General features: G+C 36.2%; 1 protein-coding gene across 5 annotated transcripts in view; it reads left to right on the top strand.

Moving 5' to 3' along the window:
• Positions 1–21,769, top strand: part of MRP (Multidrug-Resistance like Protein 1) — a 38,800-nt gene extending 17,031 nt beyond the window's left edge. Inside the window, exons 8-23 of one of the 5 annotated variants that reach the window (XM_089731981.1) lie at positions 1,223–1,360; positions 5,393–5,539; positions 6,224–6,308; positions 6,494–6,695; positions 6,778–6,950; positions 7,437–7,781; positions 8,189–8,305; positions 8,557–8,663; positions 9,232–9,375; positions 10,036–10,111; positions 13,364–13,587; positions 15,295–15,512; positions 16,058–16,256; positions 17,188–17,286; positions 17,669–17,871; positions 17,994–21,769. In XM_089731981.1, the coding sequence (XP_089588107.1) occupies positions 1,223–1,360; positions 5,393–5,539; positions 6,224–6,308; positions 6,494–6,695; positions 6,778–6,950; positions 7,437–7,781; positions 8,189–8,305; positions 8,557–8,663; positions 9,232–9,375; positions 10,036–10,111; positions 13,364–13,587; positions 15,295–15,512; positions 16,058–16,256; positions 17,188–17,286; positions 17,669–17,871; positions 17,994–18,570 (3,054 nt within the window). In that variant the 3' untranslated portion in view covers positions 18,571–21,769. Of the gene's footprint in view, positions 1–1,222; positions 1,361–4,410; positions 4,561–5,392; positions 5,540–6,223; positions 6,309–6,493; positions 6,696–6,777; positions 6,951–7,436; positions 7,782–8,188; positions 8,306–8,556; positions 8,664–9,231; positions 9,376–10,035; positions 10,112–13,363; positions 13,588–14,190; positions 14,412–15,294; positions 15,513–16,057; positions 16,257–17,187; positions 17,287–17,668; positions 17,872–17,993 lie in introns of all 5 variants that reach the window. The other 4 variants (XM_089731983.1, XM_089731982.1, XM_089731979.1 and 1 more) reach the window with 4 other exon arrangements.
• Positions 21,770–23,558: the final 1,789 nt, after the last annotated feature.

Below are 23,558 nucleotides of genomic sequence, written 5' to 3'. Positions count from 1 at the left end.
TTATTGTGAAATACAATCAACAAAGATCATTGCACAATTTACGGTAGTTATCGTATCGATCGATTAATAAAAATGAGTCTGTAAATGACACTAGTATCTAGAACGAATTAACCGCTACTTATTAATAAAGCCGTAAATAATTTGATAACATTTAAATCATAACCGTATAAAACATTTATGACATTGATACAAAACATTATTACTGGTTTACTGGATTTACTGGTGGTAGGAGCTCTTGTGAGTCCGCACGGGTGGGTACCACCACCCTGCCTATTTCTGCCTTGAAGCAGTAATGCGTTTCGGTTTGAAGGGTGGGGCAGCCGTTGTAACTATACTTGAGACCTTAGAACTTATATCTCAGGGAGGGTGGCGCATTTACGTTGTGGAAAAAAAAAAACAATTTCAACAACAAAATGTATTCAAATGAAAATTTCATAAAAAAAAATGGTTCATGGTTGGTTATATTTTTAGTGGTTTTACGTTATTATGGGGTTTCCAGAAACGTCCATTTAGGAAGTTTATTCAAACAGCGCATGTCTGATACTTCAAAATCGAACGCATGACCGTTACCCGGTAGAAATATCCATATTGTACGTAATAATATAATATTTGCACGTATACGAGGATTTTATTGACATGAACGTGAAAGTGGCTTGTCGTCACCTCGGCGCCGATTTCATTAAACACGAGATAACGTTATTCCGTACTCACCGGTTTAATGCTATCTGTTATATATAAATTATACTGGCCGGATAATCGACATTGATTATTTTCTGTTTTATACGGGTGTAGGAAGATCGTTCTCGCACGACGAAAATCAATATTTTGCCATTTAAATTTCCATGCAAAAATATCAAAAAAATATTTATAACAAACTTTTATTTTCGTGAACCCGCAATCGAAGCGAAACCGCTGAACTCGAGTCAGACGAGGTCGTTAACCCGGCGATCAGCTGATTTCAAGAACTGAAATTAAAAACAAATTTTACCATTTATTTTAATCTAGTTTTACAATATTGTCTTATATTAAAAATTTGTATTTCACATTCAATACTATGGGATACCAACCTATAAAAACTCGATATGAGATTTAAATTTGATTACCGTTCTATTGATATAGACTGCAAATGTAACAAATCTGCTAAAATATATTAAGTTCAATTTTATTTCAATGAAACAGAAAAAATATTATTACCGATAAGCGACTTAATTATTTAATACAGGTTCTGAAAATGTACGCTTGGGAGCCTAGCTTCGAAGATCAGATCCTGCAAATAAGGAACAAGGAAATGCACGTACTGAAGCAAACAGCTTATCTAAATTCTGCGACCTCTTTCATTTGGTCATGTGCTCCGTTTTTGGTAAGTAGCGAATAGGTTATCTCTCATCATGATTTCTTTAAAGACTGTAAAGATATTGAAGTGTAACGAAATTCCAATTAATATCAAAGTTTTGAACGTATCTATATTGTACAACGATTGTCACGTTCTGAAAATCTGAATGTTTTATTGCGGCGCGACAGAAAATGTGATTGTGGGTGGTATACCACCGGGCGAGCTCACAATACGTCATATGCCGTATAGAACTCTGAGAATGCTGCTGTCTATACTCACAGGAAGTGATAAAGTACCATTGTGATGGACTATCCATATCAAGAATATGTTTTGGGTGTACGTAAAAGGCCGACTCGCGGAAAAAGAAAATACTATATTTACCTGTGGTCACACAGGTAAAGAACAGTCGCTTTGAAGATGTCCGCTTTTTTAGGAGACTCAATTAACACTTATCACATTTCATAACATAAAGAAATATCCTTATCTAATTGGGACCGTAAATTGCAAAATCGTTTATTAACAATTACATTTTGTTCTGATTGATAATAAATAAAGTATTACAAAATAATCTCTGATTACAACACGCAATAAAATGTCAAAACATTGATATTAACAACTTACCGAATTCGATAATTTGATATATTACTCGTATATCAATAAATAATAATAATTCAATTACAAATTAATGTATGATAAACAAAAATCGTTTGTAGTTTCACGCTAATTTAATCAATGAAGGATTTTTTTGCAAAATCTGATTTTGAGATTAAAGAATCTTACATGACAACGGCCTGCTGCATGCATAGCCTTTTGGTTAACTGATACTATTTTGACTACTGTCTTCCATAGTACAAGTTATCTCACCTTATTTTGTGAATCAATACGTCGAGTCAGTTTGTAGGAGCGCGCTTGGGTACCTAGGCAGCGGCTTGGCTCTGCCCCTGGAATTGCTGTGGGCGACGGTAACCACTCACCATCAGGTGGGCCGTATGCTCGTCTGCCTACATGGGTAATAATAAAAAAAAAACCTACACATATATGTGTAATCGCTAATACTAAATCTCAGAATGGCGGTTCGCAATTCCGATCCGGTAGTAGATTGAATCGCGAAGCAGCTGCTCTTTAGTTATTAGGTTTCCTTTGGAGGCAGCTGTTAGCAAATCCCAACCCTTCGAGCTGAGCTATTGCTCGCCCACCTGTCCTGGTGAAACTGGAAAGGTCTTCGGGCGATCATTCCTTGATAAAATAAATAAACAAATCTCGGAATACGCGGAAACTATGAAAACACGAGGGTCGCCTTCTGCAGACAGTGTTTAGCTATGATATTAGCGCATTATCATTTAATTAACTATATGATGTTTCAGGGTGGTAAGTATATAGATAATTTTTTTGTAATTGGATGGTTCGTAACGTATAAAAATAAAAGCTAATAATAATATATAAATAATATAAAAACGAGTAATCAGGCATGTTCTCGTACTGTTTTATAGGGATAATCACCAATCAGTAAATGGTTCGTAAAATACAATCGTTATCGTAATTTAGTCGCAGAACAGTTGCATAAGTTTTTACGTTACTATTTGGCTTTTTCGTGAGTCACATCATTGAAATCGATAAGCAATCAACCTGTCCGAATATTAAGTGCAAATTAATCTCGTACAAATCTTGGCGTTGAATGCAATTTTTGGTATAATTTTATAAATAAAACTAGCGACCCGCCCTCGCTTCGCTTCGGAAACATTAAAACACACATGAAACCAAAATAAATAAATTAAAAAAACATTTAAAAAAGTAGCCTATGTTCATCAGGGACAATGTCGGCTTCTAATGGAAAAAGAATTTTTCAAATCGGTCCAGTAGTTTCGGAGCCTATTCGAAACAAACAAACAAACAAATCTTTCCTCTTTATAATATTAGTATAGATAATATTACCTATAGTATAGTGTTTTCTTGCGGTTCCGTAAGTCGTAACATGTAATTAAAACTACGTCTTCCATCATCATTCTCCTGCCCTTCTCCCAGTCACCTGGGGTCGGCGCAACGCGCAACGCGCAACATGTTTTCTCCTTCCATACTCTTCTATCATATACTATTTCTTCGCTCACTCCCCTCTTACCCATATCGTCTTTCACGCAATCCATTCATTTCTTCTTATATATACCTCTTCCTCTAAAACTACGTCTTCTGTGACCACGAAAACTGTAAACTATTCGAAACATCGCAAATAATATGACGACGGCAAAAATGCGAGATTAAAACATAAAAGTAGTTTTAACAGTATATCGTATTCCCTTCAGTTTTCACAAATCGTGGTCATAATTATGCCTTTTTAATAAGAATCATTGAAAATAATAAAATGTAAATGATAAATGTGAGATTAAACTAAACGTAGTTTTAATTAAAACAATTACGTGCTAATTAATTATAACTTTGAACTTTAATTATTTTCTGAATGGTTTTTTTATTTCTGTTTTTCCTGTTTCATTCTCAATAATAATAATAATAAAAATTAAACTAACAACTATAGGTATACGAACGCCTCCACCACAGTATATCCTATGTTAATATACTTTTATACATCACACTTTTTTTGTTGATAAGCCGGAATTGACAGCCCTAGCTCGAGCACCGACAGTAGGTTGAATGAAAATGAAGTATATATACATAAACTAGCGACCCGCCCTCTCTTCGCTTCGGAAACTGTAGTTTATTATTGATTTCTCCATTATTTAATGGATGTTATTATACATATAATCCTTCCTCTTCAATCACTCTATCTATTAAAAAAAACCGCATCAAAATCCGTTGCGTAGCATACATAGGGATATAGGGACAGAGAAAGCGACTTTGTTTTATACTATGTAGTGATGGGCTTTACTTCTGTACTCTCGGTGTATTGTGTTAATATTTTTATACCGCTTTACCAATTTGACGATCCAATAGGCGGCCGTGGAATTAATAAAATGACATCGCATAATTAATACATGTATCCTTGCAATCGCAAGTGGCATTGCAGTGAAAAAGAAGAGAAAACAAGTAATAAATAATAAAATATTAATAATAATTTTATGTTAAAGGTGACCTTCTTAACGTTCTTCACATATGTGATATCCGATCCTGAGAATAATATCCCGACTGCCGAAAGGATATTTGTTTCGATGTCGCTGTTTTTCACAATGAACGTACCACTAGGTTTTCTGCCTTTCATCATTGTTTCCGCTATAGAGGTAGAGCAACAAGTTGCGTTGTGTACGGTACGGAGTGTAGGAGGCTATGGTTCTATCCCATCCGAACTTCACTAACCGCATTATTGGCCATGCGATAATTAATTAATTAAACATTCCAAAGCTTTGCGTTGTTCACGACGATTATTCATAATATCGATATACAATATCTATTTATCGATTATAATCGATCGATTTTTGTGAGATTTTTTTCTCAGAAATTTGGTACAATTAATCAATAGTAAAATCAACGGATTTACTCCATGAATCCGCACATAAAAAGCTAAACATTTAGTTAACAAGTCTAAAATCTATTTTTATGAAGTACAACTTATTAAAATTTAGCACAGTTCATTGGCATATGTATGATAACTAAACCAATCAAAGACACATAAATAAGATTGTGAAATCTTAAGTATGAATTATATCTTTTGTAACAAGATCCAAACTGAATAAATTACAGTTAACTCACATATTAATGTATCAAGGAATATCAAATTTGTAAGAAATATCAGAATTAGGAAGGTTATTTCTTTAATTCCTTCCCGAAGGATTTGTTTTTTTTTTCACAAATTACCGCGCGTCACTAATTGTTTAGCGTAAACATGAAAATAAATTTAGATATATTTAAAATTCATGATTTTATTTTTGTCACAATATGTACTGAGAAAAAAATCGTAATGTAAATTGTTTAGAAAGCAAACAGATTCCCTTCAAATTTTGACATTGAATGTGGAATAAAATGTGTAACAACACAAGCTGAAACGGGTTTTAGTCCTGGACAGTATGCATGTACCCCTCCAGGTAAGAGCTAATCAATGGTATGGTCTCGTAGGTGTCACTGATGTCGTTCGGATGCTTTGTATTGGTGAACGATAAGGAAACTCTGGACTCTGAGAAGGCTTTCGTTGCATTATCACTTTTCAACATACTGCGTTTCCCACTGTCAATGCTGCCTAACGTTATATCGAATGTAGTACAAGTAAGTTCATATTTCAAAAAAATTCTAAATTTAATCAGGGTGGCTTCTGTTTTGGATTTAAAATTGAATACGTCTAAATAGTACAGTACGTAGTTGTTTTAGTAGGAGTTAGTTTTATATTAAAATTATCATTCAAATGCATCGCTCCTTTGAAATACGATGCACTGTTTTCCCACGCTTCGTATTTATTAATTCATACGAATGATGGAAGCGTATCGTGTTCAAGGCTATTTAGATTTTCTTGACCCTTTAAATAATTGATCGTTACTGATGAGTTTTTTTTAAAATAATACGTCACTTTGAAAACAGAATAACAGAAAACTCGTGACGATAGTGGTACAAATATTTCAACAGTACAGCATCAATGTAGCCGGAACATTTTTGAATTGTAATTAAATCACAATAAAAAGCAAGCCACCTGTTTTTTTTTTCTCTTTTTTTTTCTTTATAGAAACTTCTTAAGAACACTCCAAATAGGTACATAACGAACAAAATCATGTTAATTTTTCCTATTTGATTGCAACTAACAGTAGACGATAACTTTAAAAAAAAAAACAAGCATGCAAATACATTGGTTGAACTGAATAGGTCCGCTTGGTGTAGGGGACGTTTCTATTTATAGCTTCATAAATCTAATCAACAACAACAACAATTCGCTTTGACTTCATCAATGAATATTTTCAGACGTCGGTAGGCATAAAGAGATTGAACAAATTCATGAACTGCGATGAGCTCGACATTAGTTCCGTCGATCACGACAAGAAAGAGCGTAAGTAACGTTTGGCTGTGTTTCCTGAATTTTAAGACATAATAATTCGTTTTTTAAAGTTGACTTTTTTTCTCTGTATGTCTTATCACTCTTTCAAAAGAAAAAAAAAACTTTCTTTCTTTTTAAGTCATAGGCAAAGGGAATGTTTATTTTTTTAAATTATTATATTGAAACATCGTTCGCAGCCAGTCCCATTGTTATCGAAAACGGGAATTTTACCTGGGGCGAAAAAGATGCCGATCCTGTATTGAAGAATATTAATTTGAATGTACCGCGTGGTTCATTGGTGGCTATAGTCGGAGCTGTAGGTTCCGGGAAGAGTTCATTGCTAGCTGCAATGCTTGGCGAGATGAACAAGATATCAGGCAGAGTGAATACACACGGCAAGTGTCATTTTAAAAATCGTTCTTTGTATAAAAACTAAAGGCGGAAGTGGAAATAATATTTGAATTGTATTCCTTACAGGCAGCATAGCGTACGTTCCGCAACAGGCCTGGATCCAAAATGCCACGTTACAAGATAATATACTCTTTGGGAAGCCTCTGCAGCAGCAGTCTTATAATAACGTTATTAATGTGTGCGCCCTCAAACCCGACTTTGACGTGTTGCCTGGAGGAGATCAGACCGAAATCGGCGAGAAAGGTGACTGGATATTAACATTAAATAATTAATATTATCAAATATTCCAAACTATTACTGGTAGTAGGACCTCCTGTGAATCCGCGCGGGTAGGTACCACCACCTCGCCTATTTCTGCCGTAATGTAGTAATGCATTTCGGTTTGAAAGGCGGGGCAGCCGTTGTAACTATACTGAGACCTTAGAACTTAGAATCTCAAGGTGGGTGGCGCATTTACGTCGTAGATGTCTATGGGCTCCAGTAACTATTTAATACCAGGTGGGCTGTGAGCTCGTCCACCCGTCTAAGCAATAAAAAAAAAAGTAAAATGTAATAGTTTATTTTTCTTTTACAAGCTGCATTTCAAATAACGAACAATATAGAAATAATTAATCATTTTAGTCTCCCTGCTACTCAGAGAAAGATAACACTGCGGAATATAATGACGTCATTGTTCACGTTCGCCATTGAAATGTTTTCATTAAAAGGATTTGTATTGATTGTTATCAGGTATAAACTTATCGGGCGGTCAGAAGCAGCGCGTGTCGCTGGCGCGCGCCGTGTACCACGAGGCGGACAACTACCTGCTGGACGACCCGCTGAGCGCCGTGGACTCGCACGTCGGCAAGCACATCTTCGACAAGGTCATCGGGCCCGCCGGCCTGCTCAAGGACAGGACGCGCGTCTGGGTCACGCACAACGTGTCCTACCTCGCGCAGACCGACCTGGTCGTCGTGCTGCGCGACGGACAGGTCTCCGAGGCCGGCTCCTACCAGCACCTGCTCGAGAAGAAGGGCGCCTTCGCTGACTTCCTGCTTCATCATTTGAGCGACATCGAGAAAACTTCGCCTGACGGTTACTATTGCATAAATGAAAATAAGTTAACTAACGGATTCATTATCACTTCTTAATAATGCTATTTTAGTTTTCCACATATTTACACAGTATACACTGCCTTTAAAAAAATACTACACACAGATTATTATAAATTAAGAATTTCTAATTTTCACACTTTTTCTACAGAATGGCTCCTTTTAATGTAAATAAAAAAGATAAGAAACAGTTTAATATGTAGATTTGAACTTCTACGAAATTACTGTATATACGAAATAAAAATAATAATATAACTAATAGGTGTACAATTTTAATTATTATTGTTTCGACTTTCTTTCAACATCCTGTATATCAGTTAGAGATTGTACAGGGTGTTTGGGATACACTCTATAAACAAAGCTGTTTAAGCAAACAACTCCTTGTTACAGAGTTAGATGTTCTCAAGCAAGACCTGGAAACAAAACTCGGTACAGAATTCCAGAACAAACTGCAAAGGGCTCGCTCGCTCTCCGAAAGTACTTCAGAATCGGAACAAACTCCCGCAGGTAAACATAACTTCCATATTTTCTAATGTACTTCACACATCTCTATACTGGTGTTTTTAGCACAATTTCGTTTGCTTATCATGTACATATTTGTTTATGTAACGGAATATTTTAACGTAATTTTCAACAATTTCCAGACGGTGACTAAGAAACACGAGTATATATATATATAAAACTTCTGTAAATCCAAATATTTTTGTTACACTAACAGCATATCATTATAAATATGTGAAATAAAAACTTATCTACAGGTGATAGAGCTGGCAGCGTGAAACAAAAGACTCCTGACGCCCTCACTCAAAGCGATCTCAAAGAAAAGAACAAACTGATTGAAGCCGAGAAAGCGGAAACAGGAAGTGTGAGTTTATAAAACAACAATAAAATAACACAAAATTCAGAAAAGCGCGATAAGAGAGTAATGTATTTTTTTTTATTACGTAAATGGTTGATCGAAGCCCATAAACAATACCACCTAAGTACAGCCTCCCACCTTTAGGAACTAAATTCTAAATCTCAGTTTTACAGCACAAAGATCGCCCTATACTTCAAACTGAAACGCATTACTGCGTCACGGCAAAAATAGGCAGGCTGGGTGGTACGTATCAGTGTGGTATCTTAAGATGCCCTAATACTAGTTACGCAAATTATTAGAAAAATTAGTACCTGCCTGCGGGATTCGAACACCGGCACATTCGCATTGCTCGATACTAATAAACCAGGCATCTTATCTTTTAAGCCACGACGACCTTAACTGTCCGTGTCATTGATCACTTTCCTGTACATTCTGCAGCGCTCCCAGTTCGAAAAGTTTTATAGCTTTATTTTAAATTGGAATAACAGTTATTTTGTAGAAGTCAAAATCTACATATTAAACCGTTTCTAAATGTTTATGTACATTCTTACAATACAACATACGTTTTTTAAAGGTGAAATGGAGTATATATAAGCACTACTTGATGAGCGTCGGTGTTTTCGCGTCCGTCGTGACGATTCTGATGAATCTGATCCTGCAAGTGTTCCAAGTCGGCTCCAACTACTGGCTGGCGGAGTGGTCCAGTGATTCGAAAATCGTAAGTTACGCTCAATTTTTGTCTTTGGGTAATAATTATAATTCCCAAAATCAATCAAACACTCAACAGTCATTTTATATTAAGCAAACCCTTTAAATATTCTGAATTAGAAAAAAATTACATTAATTAAAACTAATAGTAATCTTCATGAAGATTAGATTAAAAAATATTGTACTATAAAAATATGTATCTAAACTATACTTAAAACGGATATTTATGTTCACATAACTAAGCTAAGTTTAGGAAATTAACACTGAAATCAAACATTAATAACTTTGACGCCGAAGGAGAATGTTCTGTATAGTAGTAACAATATAGGTTGAACATTTTTAAAACATAAGTTTGGCTAGTATTGTTATGGGGCCACCCGATGTCACCGTCTAGCTTATTTCTGTCGGGAAACGGTCATGCCTTTCCGCTCGAAGGGTACAGGCTATGCAGTAGGCGACCATCCGGGTGATCGATGGTACCAACTCAATCGTTAGACACCGCTGACTATGCAAAGGCGCGCCTCCTCTGTATACAAGCAGTCACAGCAGAACGGCTGTCGTATTTGTACTATGGGAAGTCATCCAACCATAACACGTGTTGTTCATAATGTAACATTAATTAAATTGTGATTGCTATACTTAATGCACATTGTTCTTATAAATATTCTAGATTGTTAACGGAACAGTGGACAGAGCAAAAAGGGACATGTACCTCGGTGTGTATGGAGCGCTCGGAGCAGGACAGGGTAAGTGCTATATTCTGATCAAACAATACATTACCAATCCAAATACTTTTCCAATTTCAAATACCTTACCAATTCATAAAATCAGTTTGAACCAACGCGGTTAATTATTCTAAATATGTCCGTCCATGCTCGAAGCCTCAAGCATGAAATTGTATCAAATGGACAAAAGGAAATCTGGCTGTAGCCAACACGGTGGAATCTAAATATATAAAACTCTACTTGTTATATGAATAATATGAGCTTATATGTATAATATACTTACTGAGGATACTCATTAAACTACATAAAGCGGTTCAAATAGTGCATTTCATTATAAATAAATTATTATGTAAAAAACTCAAATTAATTTAAAACTTCTAATATAAAATAAGTTATTATTCCTGTATTCTATGTGTCGAAAAAAAAAGGAAAATTAATGAGTTCTATTGGGAATCATATAATAATATAAATTAAATATTATTTTAATAATTTTAGACATATCTGTTCTGTTATATCGGCATCACGGAATTAAATGAATTGTCATTTATTGAAAGACTCGTTCACTATATGTTCATTTTTCTATTTATTAGAGATTTGTTTTTTTTAGTAATATAATTAAAAAAGGACAATATACGTGTTTCCTATATATTTATCGTGAATATTCCTTCGTATGCAACTGCAATACCAAAAAACCATACATTTATAAAGTTTCTAACTTAGTAATTACTCAATGGATTCATAATTATTTTGGAGTTTGGATATCATAACCTTTTGATAAAAACAAAAATTGTATTAACATCCACATTTTAACTCAATTCTGTTGTTCAATCAATCTATAGTAAGCGGCACGTAAGTTGGCAAGGTTTTGGTGTAGTGGGGGTAATGTCGCGCATAGTGCACATTGCAACAAAAAATGGTCACTTTTATTGCCCGCATATAATTTTATTGGAACGAAGTTCCTTATCGCGCGTTGTTAAAGGGGGCTAGACGGAAAAAATTCTTACGAAAAGTTGTCACGACACTTTTTAGATCCGTCATTCTGACCAATCAACGTGTAGGCGCTTATCGCGTGACATTGCTCGTATCCGATTGGTCCGCGTAATGAGTACAGTTTCTCGAGATAGCGTTTCAACAATAGTAATTTAGTTCATAGTATTGTTTTTTTCTTCTTCATAATGCCGTAATTTATTAGTATAACTTAAAAAAAAAATTACAATTCCTTCACTAATTAATCGAAAGGAACTTCGTTCCATCCAGGTGTCCCTTGACACCTCTGAAGTTTTTTTTTATTTTATTTAATTTTTTATTTGCCATAATTTGTTTTTAAGCCTGTGTGTTTAGAAAAAAGTTAAAGAAAAGAGAGGAATTCGTGAAGTGTATTAGGGTTATAAATAAAATACAATTAAAAGTTAAGAAGTTTATTTAAAAAAATATACTTAATATTAAAAATTATGTGTCGCCGTCGTCACTATCATTTTCTAATAGTGCTACCCCTTGGATTAAATTTATGGTAGCACCTGAGCTGGTGGAAGGAGTTGGCTCCTCATCGTCGACATAACGAAGAGTCGCTGTCGTCGCTGGCGTAAATAATAAAACGCTCAGTGACTGAATCGACTATATAGTCATTGGTATTTGGTCTTGGCATTGCAAACAAATTTAAAAGAATAACACTCGTAAAAAAAAACAATATAAACAAAGGGTTCCGACAATTTAGTAGGCGCATGTGTAATCAGGAGCGAACGGAACGTGGACGCGGTGCGGGAGGGGAGGGTCGACTGACTCACCAATCGCGCGCTCGGAACGGTGCTACGTCTTTCCCCGCGTCCCGCTTGACAACCAAAGAGACCTAAAAAACGACTTCTGCGCATCTAACGACTCTTGCCAAGTTACGTGCCGGGGACTATACACTGTGATTTGCTCAATTCTGTGTAAATAAATTGGTAAAATATGAATTAAAATGTTTGATAACGTTAGATATTTTACAGAAAAAAATATTATTAAAATTTAGGAAAACATATTATAAATAAAACAAAACATCTACTTATTTCGGAATTGTTTATACAAAACATTTCAAGATTGAACATACCACAAGTATTATCGTTAGAAGTACAATATATGGGTTGGAATTTTGGTGATATTAATTCAGTGTATTAAATTATGTATAATATTCGACGTTTTCTAACATATAATGTATTATTTAATATTATATAATTTATATTTAATACTTGATTTGTAAATATAAAAAGAACTATAACTTGGTGTCTGTGTATAATAATGAATACATTTTTGCAATGTTTTATTTATGTAAATTGACTATAGCTTCATACTGTTTTTTTTTAATAACATTTTTACTTACCAATAATTGCATGGTTTAAATCCAACAATAATATGCATGGTGTGATTTTTATTAAATTTCAATTAATTGTACTCTATAGATTGGTAGCTAGAAATTACTTTATGCAGATTTCACTTACTTTCATTTGAGAACGATCATTACAGAAATGGTAATTAAGAAAGTGATTTTTGCAATAGTAGGTACATAGTGATCTTTTTATTTTAAACTATCAACAAAGACACGCATGCACCGAAACGCCACTCCTGCGCTCTCTTCTGTTCAATTAATCTATGTGTACAGAAATAATATTTGAAATGGCCAATACCTCTACCGCATCCATAAAAAATTCTATGTATCTATTATAGTAGTTAAGTTTCAAAATGGGTCTCACACCGAGTTCTCACATAATAACACGATTAAATTAAATCGTCACGCGAACTGTTTTCGATATTTGGTACAAAAGTACAAATTTCGTGGGGAGACTACAACGCGGTAGTGGTGCAGGGGTTCCAAACTTATTTTGTCGACTGTCCACTTTGAGAATAAATTACTTTTTAGCGCCCCCTTTTTTACACCTACGTAACTGTAACGATACTTGAGACCTTAGAACTTGTATCTCAGGGTGGGTGGCGCATTTACCTTGCGGATGTCTATGGGCTCGAGTAACCACTTAACACCAGGTGGACTGTGAGCTCGTCCACCCATCTAAGCAATAAAAAAAAAAAAAATACCACTAGCGATAGGTCAGTCGATGTCTAAGAGTGCTCCTAGATGAAATTTCAAATCGCCTCCCAAGCCTCTACACAGCGCCCCCCTTTAGGCCTGCAGCGCCTACAAGGGGGCGTTGTCGCCCACTTTGGGAAAGGCAGCGGTAGAGTGATGTGCGTGGGGTGGGTTGGGGGGGGTATTGGTGAGCATGACGTATGTGTGGCGTCCAGTGCTGTCGGTGTCGGTGTCATCGCTGGCGCTGTACCTGGGCACGCTGGCGGCGGCGCGCGCCCTCCACGCGACTCTGCTGGCCGGCGTGCTGCGGGCGCCTTCCATCGGCTTCTTCGACTGCACGCCCGTCGGCCGCGTGCTCAACCGCTTCAGCAAGGACGTGGACGTGCTCGACAACACGCTGCCCATGACGCTGCGGGGCTGGACGTCATGCTTCTTCTCGGTACGACCAGGACAGAGACTACTCACCCCGAATATTGATGTTTCCGCATAACGCTTTTTTGTATTGTAAGCGTTTAATGCGCTTCCGATTGTTTGCTTTTGTAAAACTACAAATAATTAAATCATCTTAGTCATTTCAAACGAATTAATTTATTCTTCAAATTTGAATTGAACAATTATGATATTTAAATTCAAAGTAAAATAAAAATAGTAATTTTCATTAAATCAAGGGATCAGTTTATAAATATTAATATGCAAATTAAAAATAAGTTCTGTATTTTAGATATTAAGTACATTACATGTTCCTTATATACGCTAAGTTACCCTATCTATAGTACACGCTAACGCTTCTAGGTCACGCTGCGAAGACTTTATGCACACCCTTAGTGAAGTATTGTGCATGTAATTAGCCACAACATTATACTTCATTTAGCTATGTATTCTCACTCACTTGGCTTGCTCTGCACTCTTTGACACTCCGCCTTCACAGAGACCAGTAGACGTAGTGGTTAGTTTGAGAAACGATGTATTCATTATTATCGGGCACAGTGTAGGCACAACGGCGCAGGTCAAGTCATTTAACGTGCCGCGGGTGTTTTTGCAGCAATAGCGTCATTTTTCGCGGATCTAATGCCATACTTGGCGTGCTGGCGAGCTGCGAAGGTCATCCACGAACTGTTACTGGACAATGTGTTAAAGACGCCGTTGCAATTCTTCGAAGTCACGCCTATTGGCAGGATACTGTCTAGATTCGGTAAAGACGTTGACGTTTTGGACACGTCGCTACCGTCGGAGGCTTCAGACGTGATATATTGCACGTTCGAGGTAAACGGACATACGTGTATATCGAAGGGTGGAAGGTTAATCGGTTTAAGCGACATTTCGCTTAATACGCGACATTTATCTTTGTAGTTAAAGGTGCGTTTAATTTGGTATTTGCATCTGAACTTCAATTAACACTAATCATACCAACACTTGCTGGTACCTATTTCTACCATAGCGGGTAGATAACGGTATACAAGTAGTACTCAAAATAAACAAAAAAATATCGTATAATAATTGTTGATTAATTGGTAAGAAAAAGTCATGAAGTCAAATGTGTTAAATGAAGAAAATGATACGTGCATTTTCAATGCAAAAGTTCAAAATGGTTTATTTGACCCGTGCTGAGAATAGCTGAAGAAGTTTTTTTTTTGCTATGACATTTTTTTCCAAATTTTAAACTTTTAAATGACTCGCCTGTAAAGTTGCAAAAATGTTGCTTAAACCAAATAGCCATTCACCTGTCGATGTGTATATTCCTTGTCGTTCCGTTCGTTTAATATGTTTTGCGCGATGTCATTTGTGCTGTCATCATTATCGATTCGTCTGCTCAATCGATTGGATACATATCGAAACATTCGCCATTTCACTTTCATTATCATACCGGAGCCATAGCCTCAGGAGATCACTATCAAAATCTAATAAAACAATCACAACGTACACTAATACTGCTGCACTGTATTTGTTGTTATTCGTTTTGCTTTATTTTCTTTTCAAAGTTTCGAGTTAAATTATTTTAATGGTTCCTTATACGTATCTACATTATTATATATTCAAATGGTTACATTTGTAAACTGATCCCAAACGATTCGACGTTTTTTAATTTTTTTTAGCTAATCGAATAAAATATTATAAAATTAATTTGATTTTTTCGTCACGTATATAGGTACTGGGAACGCTGTTCGTGATAAGCGTGTCGACGCCCTTATTCTTAGTGATCGTGGTCCCGGTGGGTCTGATCTACTACGTGATCCAGAGGTTCTACGTGGCGACGTCCCGGCAACTCAAACGGCTGGAGTCGATATCGCGATCGCCCATCTATTCGCATTTCGGCGAGAGTATCACCGGGGCGTCTACAATACGAGCCTACGATGTAACTGACAGGTAAGAAAAAATAATTACATCTAATATACCGCATATATTTGTGTGAAGCCCGTTCACGATAGTTTTATAAAATCCAATGAATTTATTTATTATTATTCGTTCAAGCCTTGTTCTGACAATGGCGAATAGAACTGAAGATATCAACGAAATCCGTTGAGACCTTCTCGAATGATGCCCATACATATGTACATGTGGCAATTGATTTATATATATGTATATAAGAACGGAACGGAACGGTATGGATGGATGACAGATATTTGGTGCATGACTGAGTGAGAGAGATAGGAGATGTCGTGTTAGGAAGTAAGAAAGACTGCGAATGAATGCGGAACACTTAGTTTTATTTTTTAACTGAGAGGACGGTAGTTGCCGGACGCGGTGTAACTCTGAAGAAGCAAGACGTTTATATTTTAGTTACATAGATTAAGACGTAATAAATAATCAAGTTTGTGTGAAGTGATAACCGTTTCACTGGCCCACTCTTAATATAAAACCCCACATGTATATAGAAAATCAATTACAATCCAATACAATAATAATTTTAGATTTATTGAAGAAAGCGAAAGTCGAGTGGATCACAATCAGTCGTGCTATTACCCGAGCTGCATCGCGAATCGGTGGCTGGCCATCCGTCTGGAAATGATTGGAAACTTCATTATATTCAGCGCAGCTGTGTTCGCGGTGCTCGGTAGAAACTCTATCTATCCTGGTATTGTAGGACTCTCGATCAGCTATGCGCTACAGGTAATGAATTTTCATATGTCCACGGTGATGAATTTATGCCTATGCCCGTGAGGCCTTAGGACGGAATGATTTGAGGGGTGGCAAAATATTTTGAAATACCAAAACCTCAGAGACGAAAAAAAGGAAATACAGTCAATCAGACCTTTGACAATGAGTCCAGATTAATTTAAAAAAATATATTATAATGTTATTTTAAATACAAAAAAACCATTGGATCAAAATTTGTAAATTTTGTTGTAACACTAAGGGCAGCGCGATAAACAGGACCTAGGGCAGAATCAAGCTTAAATCCGTCACTGTATGTCCATAAATAATTTGATAACATTCTTACTTCTTCTTCTACTTTATTTTTTGGCTTCGGCACGGTTTGTGCATTAGCCACTGTCAAGTAATAAGATTTTTATAATTCACCGTTTTAATTATTTACAGTTTTTGAATAATAAAAAACGAAGAAAACTTAAGACCCTTAGAACTTGAGACCCTTAGAACTTATATCTCAAGGTGGGTGGCGCATTTACGTTGTAGATGTCTATGGGCTCCAGTAACCACTTAAGACCAGGTGGGCTGTGAGCCCGTCCACCCATCTAAGCGATAAAAAAAAAAACCTAGTGAAATTAAATGAAATGAGATGAGATGATATGGGATGAAATATAATCTCAGTAAATCCGTGGTCATTTACTGAAATCTTTTCAGCGTACTCCAAAAAGTAATCATCCCGAGAAGTTACGTTCAGCGGCTTTGTTTCATTTTCCCATATTTGTGCACTATCACAGATACTAAGCACCCTGCAGTAAAACACCGTTATTACACATTTAAACCTAAAGAAATACTAAATAGACAAAATAAAACAAATCACACAACTTCACTCCTCGCGTTCCCGCCAAAAAATCCAAAATTCTTACTTATAAACGTATTTACTTTTCCCGAACAGATCACTCAAACACTCAATTGGTTGGTCAGAATGACCTCTGAAGTTGAAACGAATATTGTCGCCGTCGAAAGGATAAAAGAGTACGCGGAAACCGAACAGGTACGTACCGATCTGACAACTATCAAATTTCTAGTTCAGAGAAATTTAGTTATTTGTTTGAAAACAATCGAAGAGCCCGGACGCGCCTTTACCTTGAGAGGATGTTTCGGATGGCGTCAAAACAGAATCCATTTTTGAAATTGAAACTCAACACATTATAATGTGCCAGTGGACCAGCATTACTGTAAAGAGATTTCAGAGCATTCATTTAGTCTAAGACTTAAAGGAGCCTGAGTTTGCAACGATAATGACAAATAGCAATGAGCAAAAATTGCAGATTGCGGCGAGCAATAACTTGTATAAGTCAAACTAATGAACTATAAAGAACATAAAAAATATACTAATAAAAAAATAACGTGTATTAATAAAACTTAACATTTAGGAGGCCGCGTGGAACTTGGAGAAAGGGCCCGGCGCGACGTGGCCCGAGACGGGAGCGCTACAGCTGGAGCAGCTGACGCTGGAGTACCGCCCCGGCGAGCCGGCGCTGCGTGACGTCACGTGCACGGTGGCGCCGCGCGACAAGCTCGGCATCGTGGGACGCACCGGCGCCGGCAAGTCTACTCTCACGCTCGGGCTCTTCAGGTGAGATCTCTCTCTCTCTCTTTCTCTCTCTATTTCTCTCTCTATCTTACTCGACCACACAAGGGCCTGATCGCAGTCTATCTGTGCGATATGCATCTGATCCGTTACGGTACGGTTCTCAGGATCGTGGAGGCAGCTGCCGGACGCATCCTGATCGACGGCGTCGACATCGCGACCCTCGGGCTGCACCAGCTGCGGTCGCGCATCACCATCATCCCGCAGGAGCCGATCCTGTTCTCGGGCACGCTGCGCACCAACCTGGACCCGTTCGAGGCGTATAGCGACGAGGAGATCTGGCGCGCGCTGGAACACGCCCACCTCCGTACCTTCGTGCAGGGGCTGCCGGCCGGGCTGCGGCACGAGGTGGCGGAGGGCGGCGAGAACCTGTCGGTGGGACAGCGCCAGCTCGTGTGCCTGGCGCGCGCGCTGCTGCGCAAGACGCCGCTGCTGGTGCTGGACGAGGCCACCGCGGCCGTCGACCTCGAGACTGACGACCTCATCCAGAAGACGATCCGCTCGGAGTTCGCGTCGTGCACGGTGCTCACTATCGCGCACCGCCTCAACACCATCATGGACTCCACTAAGGTAATGGTGCTCGACCGCGGGCAGCTCGTAGAATATGCGGCCCCTCAACAACTACTTAACGATAAAAACTCCATTTTCTACTCCATGGCTAAAGATGCCGGAATAGTTAACTAAGTGTTTCCACTTCAAGAAAATCTTGATAACTTCTTAAGTGTTATAAGCGTATAAAAAACTACTTATGTCAATTGTACGTTTCGAACAACAGGATAATACTCAGTGACAGCTACGTTTAACTGATGAACATATTTGGTCGAAATCTTATGCTAATAAACCGATCCCGGTAAGTTGTTAAAGTTTTAAACTGAACAGATTATTTGAGATAATGAATTTCCATGGCCATTTACTTAAGGGACAGTTGATTAGCCGACGTCCTGAGGACGGCGTGCCCCGTGCGATACACATTCCGATTAACAGTTTGACGATCCGTCATTCCGATAGAAACAGCTGACTATCGATTCATATGTTTGGTTTTGGCATCGCTAAACACAAAAACGTGAAATGTCACGTAAACCTTGAAAATGTAAAAAAAAACAACTATGTATATTGATTTAGAATACTTTAAAATTTTCACATTTGTATAAAAATACGTCGATTTTGTTGACGGTACCTGTACACTGTTTATTAAGGTACCTCGTAAACCTCGAATTCTTAATAAGTAATCGTAAACTCGAATAAAAATTATGATCTGTTTTTTTAAAATATTGATATAAAGAAAAATTAATCGACATTTTTATAAAAATGTAGAAATTTAAAGAGCTGATACGTTTTTGTCAATTGCAACATTCGACTTAAAAAGTTTTTGTATGTTATTAGTGTTTATTGAACCGACATCACATTGCCATCAACACTGTACTTAATTTAAGATTTTCAAAGACAGGGTTACAATATTTGTTTATAAATATTCATTTGCTAAGTTTTACATTGTATTATGATTTAGTTTATTAATTCTAAGTATTACGATGGTTTTTAAATTTGCGCAACTACTCAAAACATAACATTTTTTTCAAATACCTACCAAACCACTGCCAATTATCATTTTGATCTGTGGAAAATGTCAAACTATTAATGAATAAAAAAAATCTTCAATCGTTAATTCAAACTGGTTATTTATTTCCATTTTTAAATAATAGTCATCGGTCAAATATTTTGTCTGATTTTGTAACATAGCTGTAGATATGTGTTACCTGTATGTTGCAAAATTTTGTAAATAAGCGAGTGCCTGTGATTTTCCACTGCTTTTTTTTAAATGGTCCGTTGCAAATTTTCACCATCTATGTCACAAATACACTACCTACCTTTTCAGCTTTTATCAATCAAAAGGTGTCTTTTATTATTATATTGCGTTTATTCATTAATAGGACCGTAGATTCCATTCCAAGGCGGCTGTCTATATTTCTAGCATGGACAATATCTGTGGCAGCATAATGTATCAATGTAACATTTCACTATTATTTATAATAATCTAATAATAAAGCTAATAAATCTTAAAAACTTGTCTGAGAGAAAATATTTAAAAGAATTAAACCAATAGTTCCCAAAAAATTAGATATTGCCGCATTAAAAATAAAATTATCAGTAGACTTAACCAATGACGAACCGTTATTTTTTAAATTTAATTTTGCACATCATCAAAATAAAAAATCGCACATATTCGAGGGTGCGTCTTGAAAGTGATTTTGAAGTATTTTATTAAATGAAATTCATCGAAATATAATAACGTTTATTATATTACATGTATTATATTTCGATAAATTTAAATCTTAAAAGACGTTCTGAAAACTGTTTAACTAATGTCATAATCACTGGATTTTTTTAAGAACTTTAACATCGCATTTATTCATATTAATTTATCTTTTTTTCTCTACCAACAGTATTTATTGCACTTAATTATGTAATTTTGTCTCTTAGATCTAGGCAAAATAAAACATCTTGTAGGATACACCGCGCGTTAGTAATTATAAATTTTCATGCATAAATATTTTTAAAATTTATAATATTTGTATGTGTTAATACACTGTAGGTATTTGAATAAATATTACTTTGATAGGAGCGATACTAGAACATTGTTGTTGTAACATGTTTATTGTAAAGCCATATTGCACTAAGCGCCTTACTACAAGTTGATTTTGCTCGTAAATATGAAAAAAATATGCAGTGAAAAGGGATCGTGGGCGTTTTATAAGAAGACATCGCAGGAAAAAATTATTTTACCAATGGTACTACGCTCAATGCAAAACTAATAAATCATCGTCATGTTCGGGATCATTGCTTGCACAATGTGAAATGTCTGTCTTCGTTCAAGATAACTTCATTACATATCAAGTTTCTGAATTAGGGTAATTGATCTTTCAGACAGACATGGTTTGATAAATAATTTGGAGTAAATTTTAGCAGTACATAATATGTTTTTGTTGAGTTTTTGCGCAATCGGTCGTTTGATAAGAAACCTCACTTGAAATCCAGCCGTGGCCATTCTAATCTATTGTTTACCATTTTTGTGATTTCGACTTTTGTGTTCCTAATTTAGGATCGAAGTGCGGTATCCTTTATACGTAAAATAAACGAATAAAATTAATAATTCGTTATCAAACTGTTGTCAGTAACATATTTATTAACGTTTTAACTTTATAAATTATCAAATTGTGCTTTGAGAAAATACTTCGAAGTTACCACCACACTGCCTATGTAAAAATCTGTAATAATACAACAGTTGACACTTACTTAAAATACTGGTACTTAAGGGTGAAGAAATATGATTGGTTATTAAATTTTATTGCTCATTTGCTTTAAATAATAACTTAATGAAAATGTCACATCCGAGATTTTTAAACTTTTAGTATATACGTACTTACAAAATAGTTTTAAGTCGATTTATTTAGGTAATGTCGTTTTTGTGAACAAAATCTGCATTTTATTGTTCATAATTTTACAATAGTTGACAAGACCGTGATGTGTTTGTCTGTTATTAATACACAATGTGAATAGTAATGTATCATAAACAAGTTATGTAGGTACTTGGGTAATAATGTTAATGTGCAAAGCTTGTTAAGTAATAGAATTTTAGTATTTAGTTAGGACCACACTATGTGCCTAAATTATTTATGATCTTGATTATTAAAAAGAAGTTAACAATTGAGTGAATTTTGTTCTTAATTAGTAAAAAATATCTAAGTATATGTATCGCGTTCTCTAATTAATGATTTGTTGTGTTTATTGGAATTTTCAATAATTAATTTACGGAATTACTTATTTTAGGTACTTATCTGGTTTTGTTACTTGCCTTTATTTATCATCAATACAATATTAAAAAATACGTTTTGTTTTATTGAACATCCTTATTTATACTCGCGTGAAGTCTTCGTCTTAAGTGTTTTTGTGATAAAAGGATATCTCGTCTTCCCAAAGCTTTTTCAGCTTCCCCATGTTTGGTCGGCTAGCGTGGGCTCTGACAAGAGAGATGTGGTCTTACTGACAACTGTCCGAGCGCCTTAGAGGAAGCCTAGCAGTCCAAAGGCAGCTACTCTGCGCATACAACCACAACCGCATTGGTATTACGCCCCACTGAAAAAAATAATCTTATAAATAGGTAGCGAAATGGATTGCTTTACGACCATTTCACGGAAAATTCCGGTCACCGTTCTCGTCAAACCCGTCGCTTGCGACGAAGGGTTCGGCGAGTAAATTAACCCATAGACGTAGCCCACTGAGTTTCTCGCCAGATGTTCTCAGGGGATCGCGTTTCCGATCAGGTGGTAGATTCTGCGAAGCACTGCTCTTGCTAGGGTTAGTGTTAGCAACGTCGTTAGGTTAGAGCCCCGTGAGCTCACCTACTAGTTCTGTCACTCTAGTATAACCCCTTCGAGGTTACTAGAATATGTAGCAATTTCAAAAGAAAACGAAAATATTTCATTAAATTTGTCTTAAATTGAAGTTTCATCTTAATTAAAATCTTGAAAAACCTTCTAGGTACACCAATTCACATTAATGACATCTGAAACCAACATATGAATTTTTACAACTTAATCTAACTAGTAGGTACCTTTAATAGGCCAATTGGCTACAGGGCGTACTTTGCCTATCGCTGCCGATCGTTCAACTAGTGTAAATACCAAGTAGTAACCCAGTAAATAGTGAACAAAACAAAATTAGGGCTACCTATTTTTAAATACGACGACTACATGTCGCTTCGTAAACATAAGACACACAACGGTTTTTCTGTTATTGACAATGCACCGAGTAACCAATTTTTTGACAAGTTCAGTGAATAACGAGCTTTAACGTTTAGATTAAACACTCATTAAAATACATATAAACGAATATCTACAGCATTTGTGTTTATTTATCTAAAAAAAATGTGAGGCATATTAATTTAAAACAAGTGTCGATACATGTTTTCTCTTAGGTGCCTATATCTTTTCATTATTCATTATAAATTTGTTACTGTACTCACTGTCTAAGATTTTGTGGTCATTTTCTTGTATCTTATACATTGTGTATTCAATCAATAATGAAATATGACAAAGTTATTAAAAGTTAAAATTTTCATAATTACTGTGTAAGTATACCTAATTCGCAACATGCGAGTCCTCGCAATTGAAGAATGAAGCTAGAGATAGTCTGATAGTGTCAATGAGATATCATGCAATCCACCCGGTCATCGTTCTCGTCGAACCCGTCGCTTGCAACGAAAGGCTCGGCGAGTAAATTGACCCACAGTTAGGTATAGCCCACTGAGTTTCTCGCCGGATCTTCTCAGTGGGTCGCGTTTCCGATCCGGTGGTAGATTCAGCGAAGCACTGCTCTTGTTAGGGCTAGTGTTAGCAACGTAGTCAGGTTTGAACCCTTGAGCTCAGCTGCTTGTTAGGGTTACGCTGAAATGGCCTCTCAAGGCCATCAGCTTAGGTAGGAAAAAAAAATGTGATCCACAAGTACCTACGTAATCATTAAAAATGCGGTTAGCCGAAAACTAATGAAATCAGAATTAATTACAAATAAAGGTGAATGAATAGAAACAACGAAAACCAACTAAATAAACTAATTTGTTCTTATTAAGTAAGCTCTCAGATTGATGAATAAACCACTCTAATGAATATTTTAAAGAT

Source organism: Bombyx mandarina, chromosome 12 (genome assembly GCF_030267445.1).
Source record: "Bombyx mandarina strain Sakado chromosome 12, ASM3026744v2".
Taxonomy (NCBI): Eukaryota; Metazoa; Arthropoda; class Insecta; order Lepidoptera; family Bombycidae; genus Bombyx; species Bombyx mandarina.
Note: the sequence above shows the minus strand (reverse complement) of the source record. Positions and strands in the feature narration are given on the sequence as shown.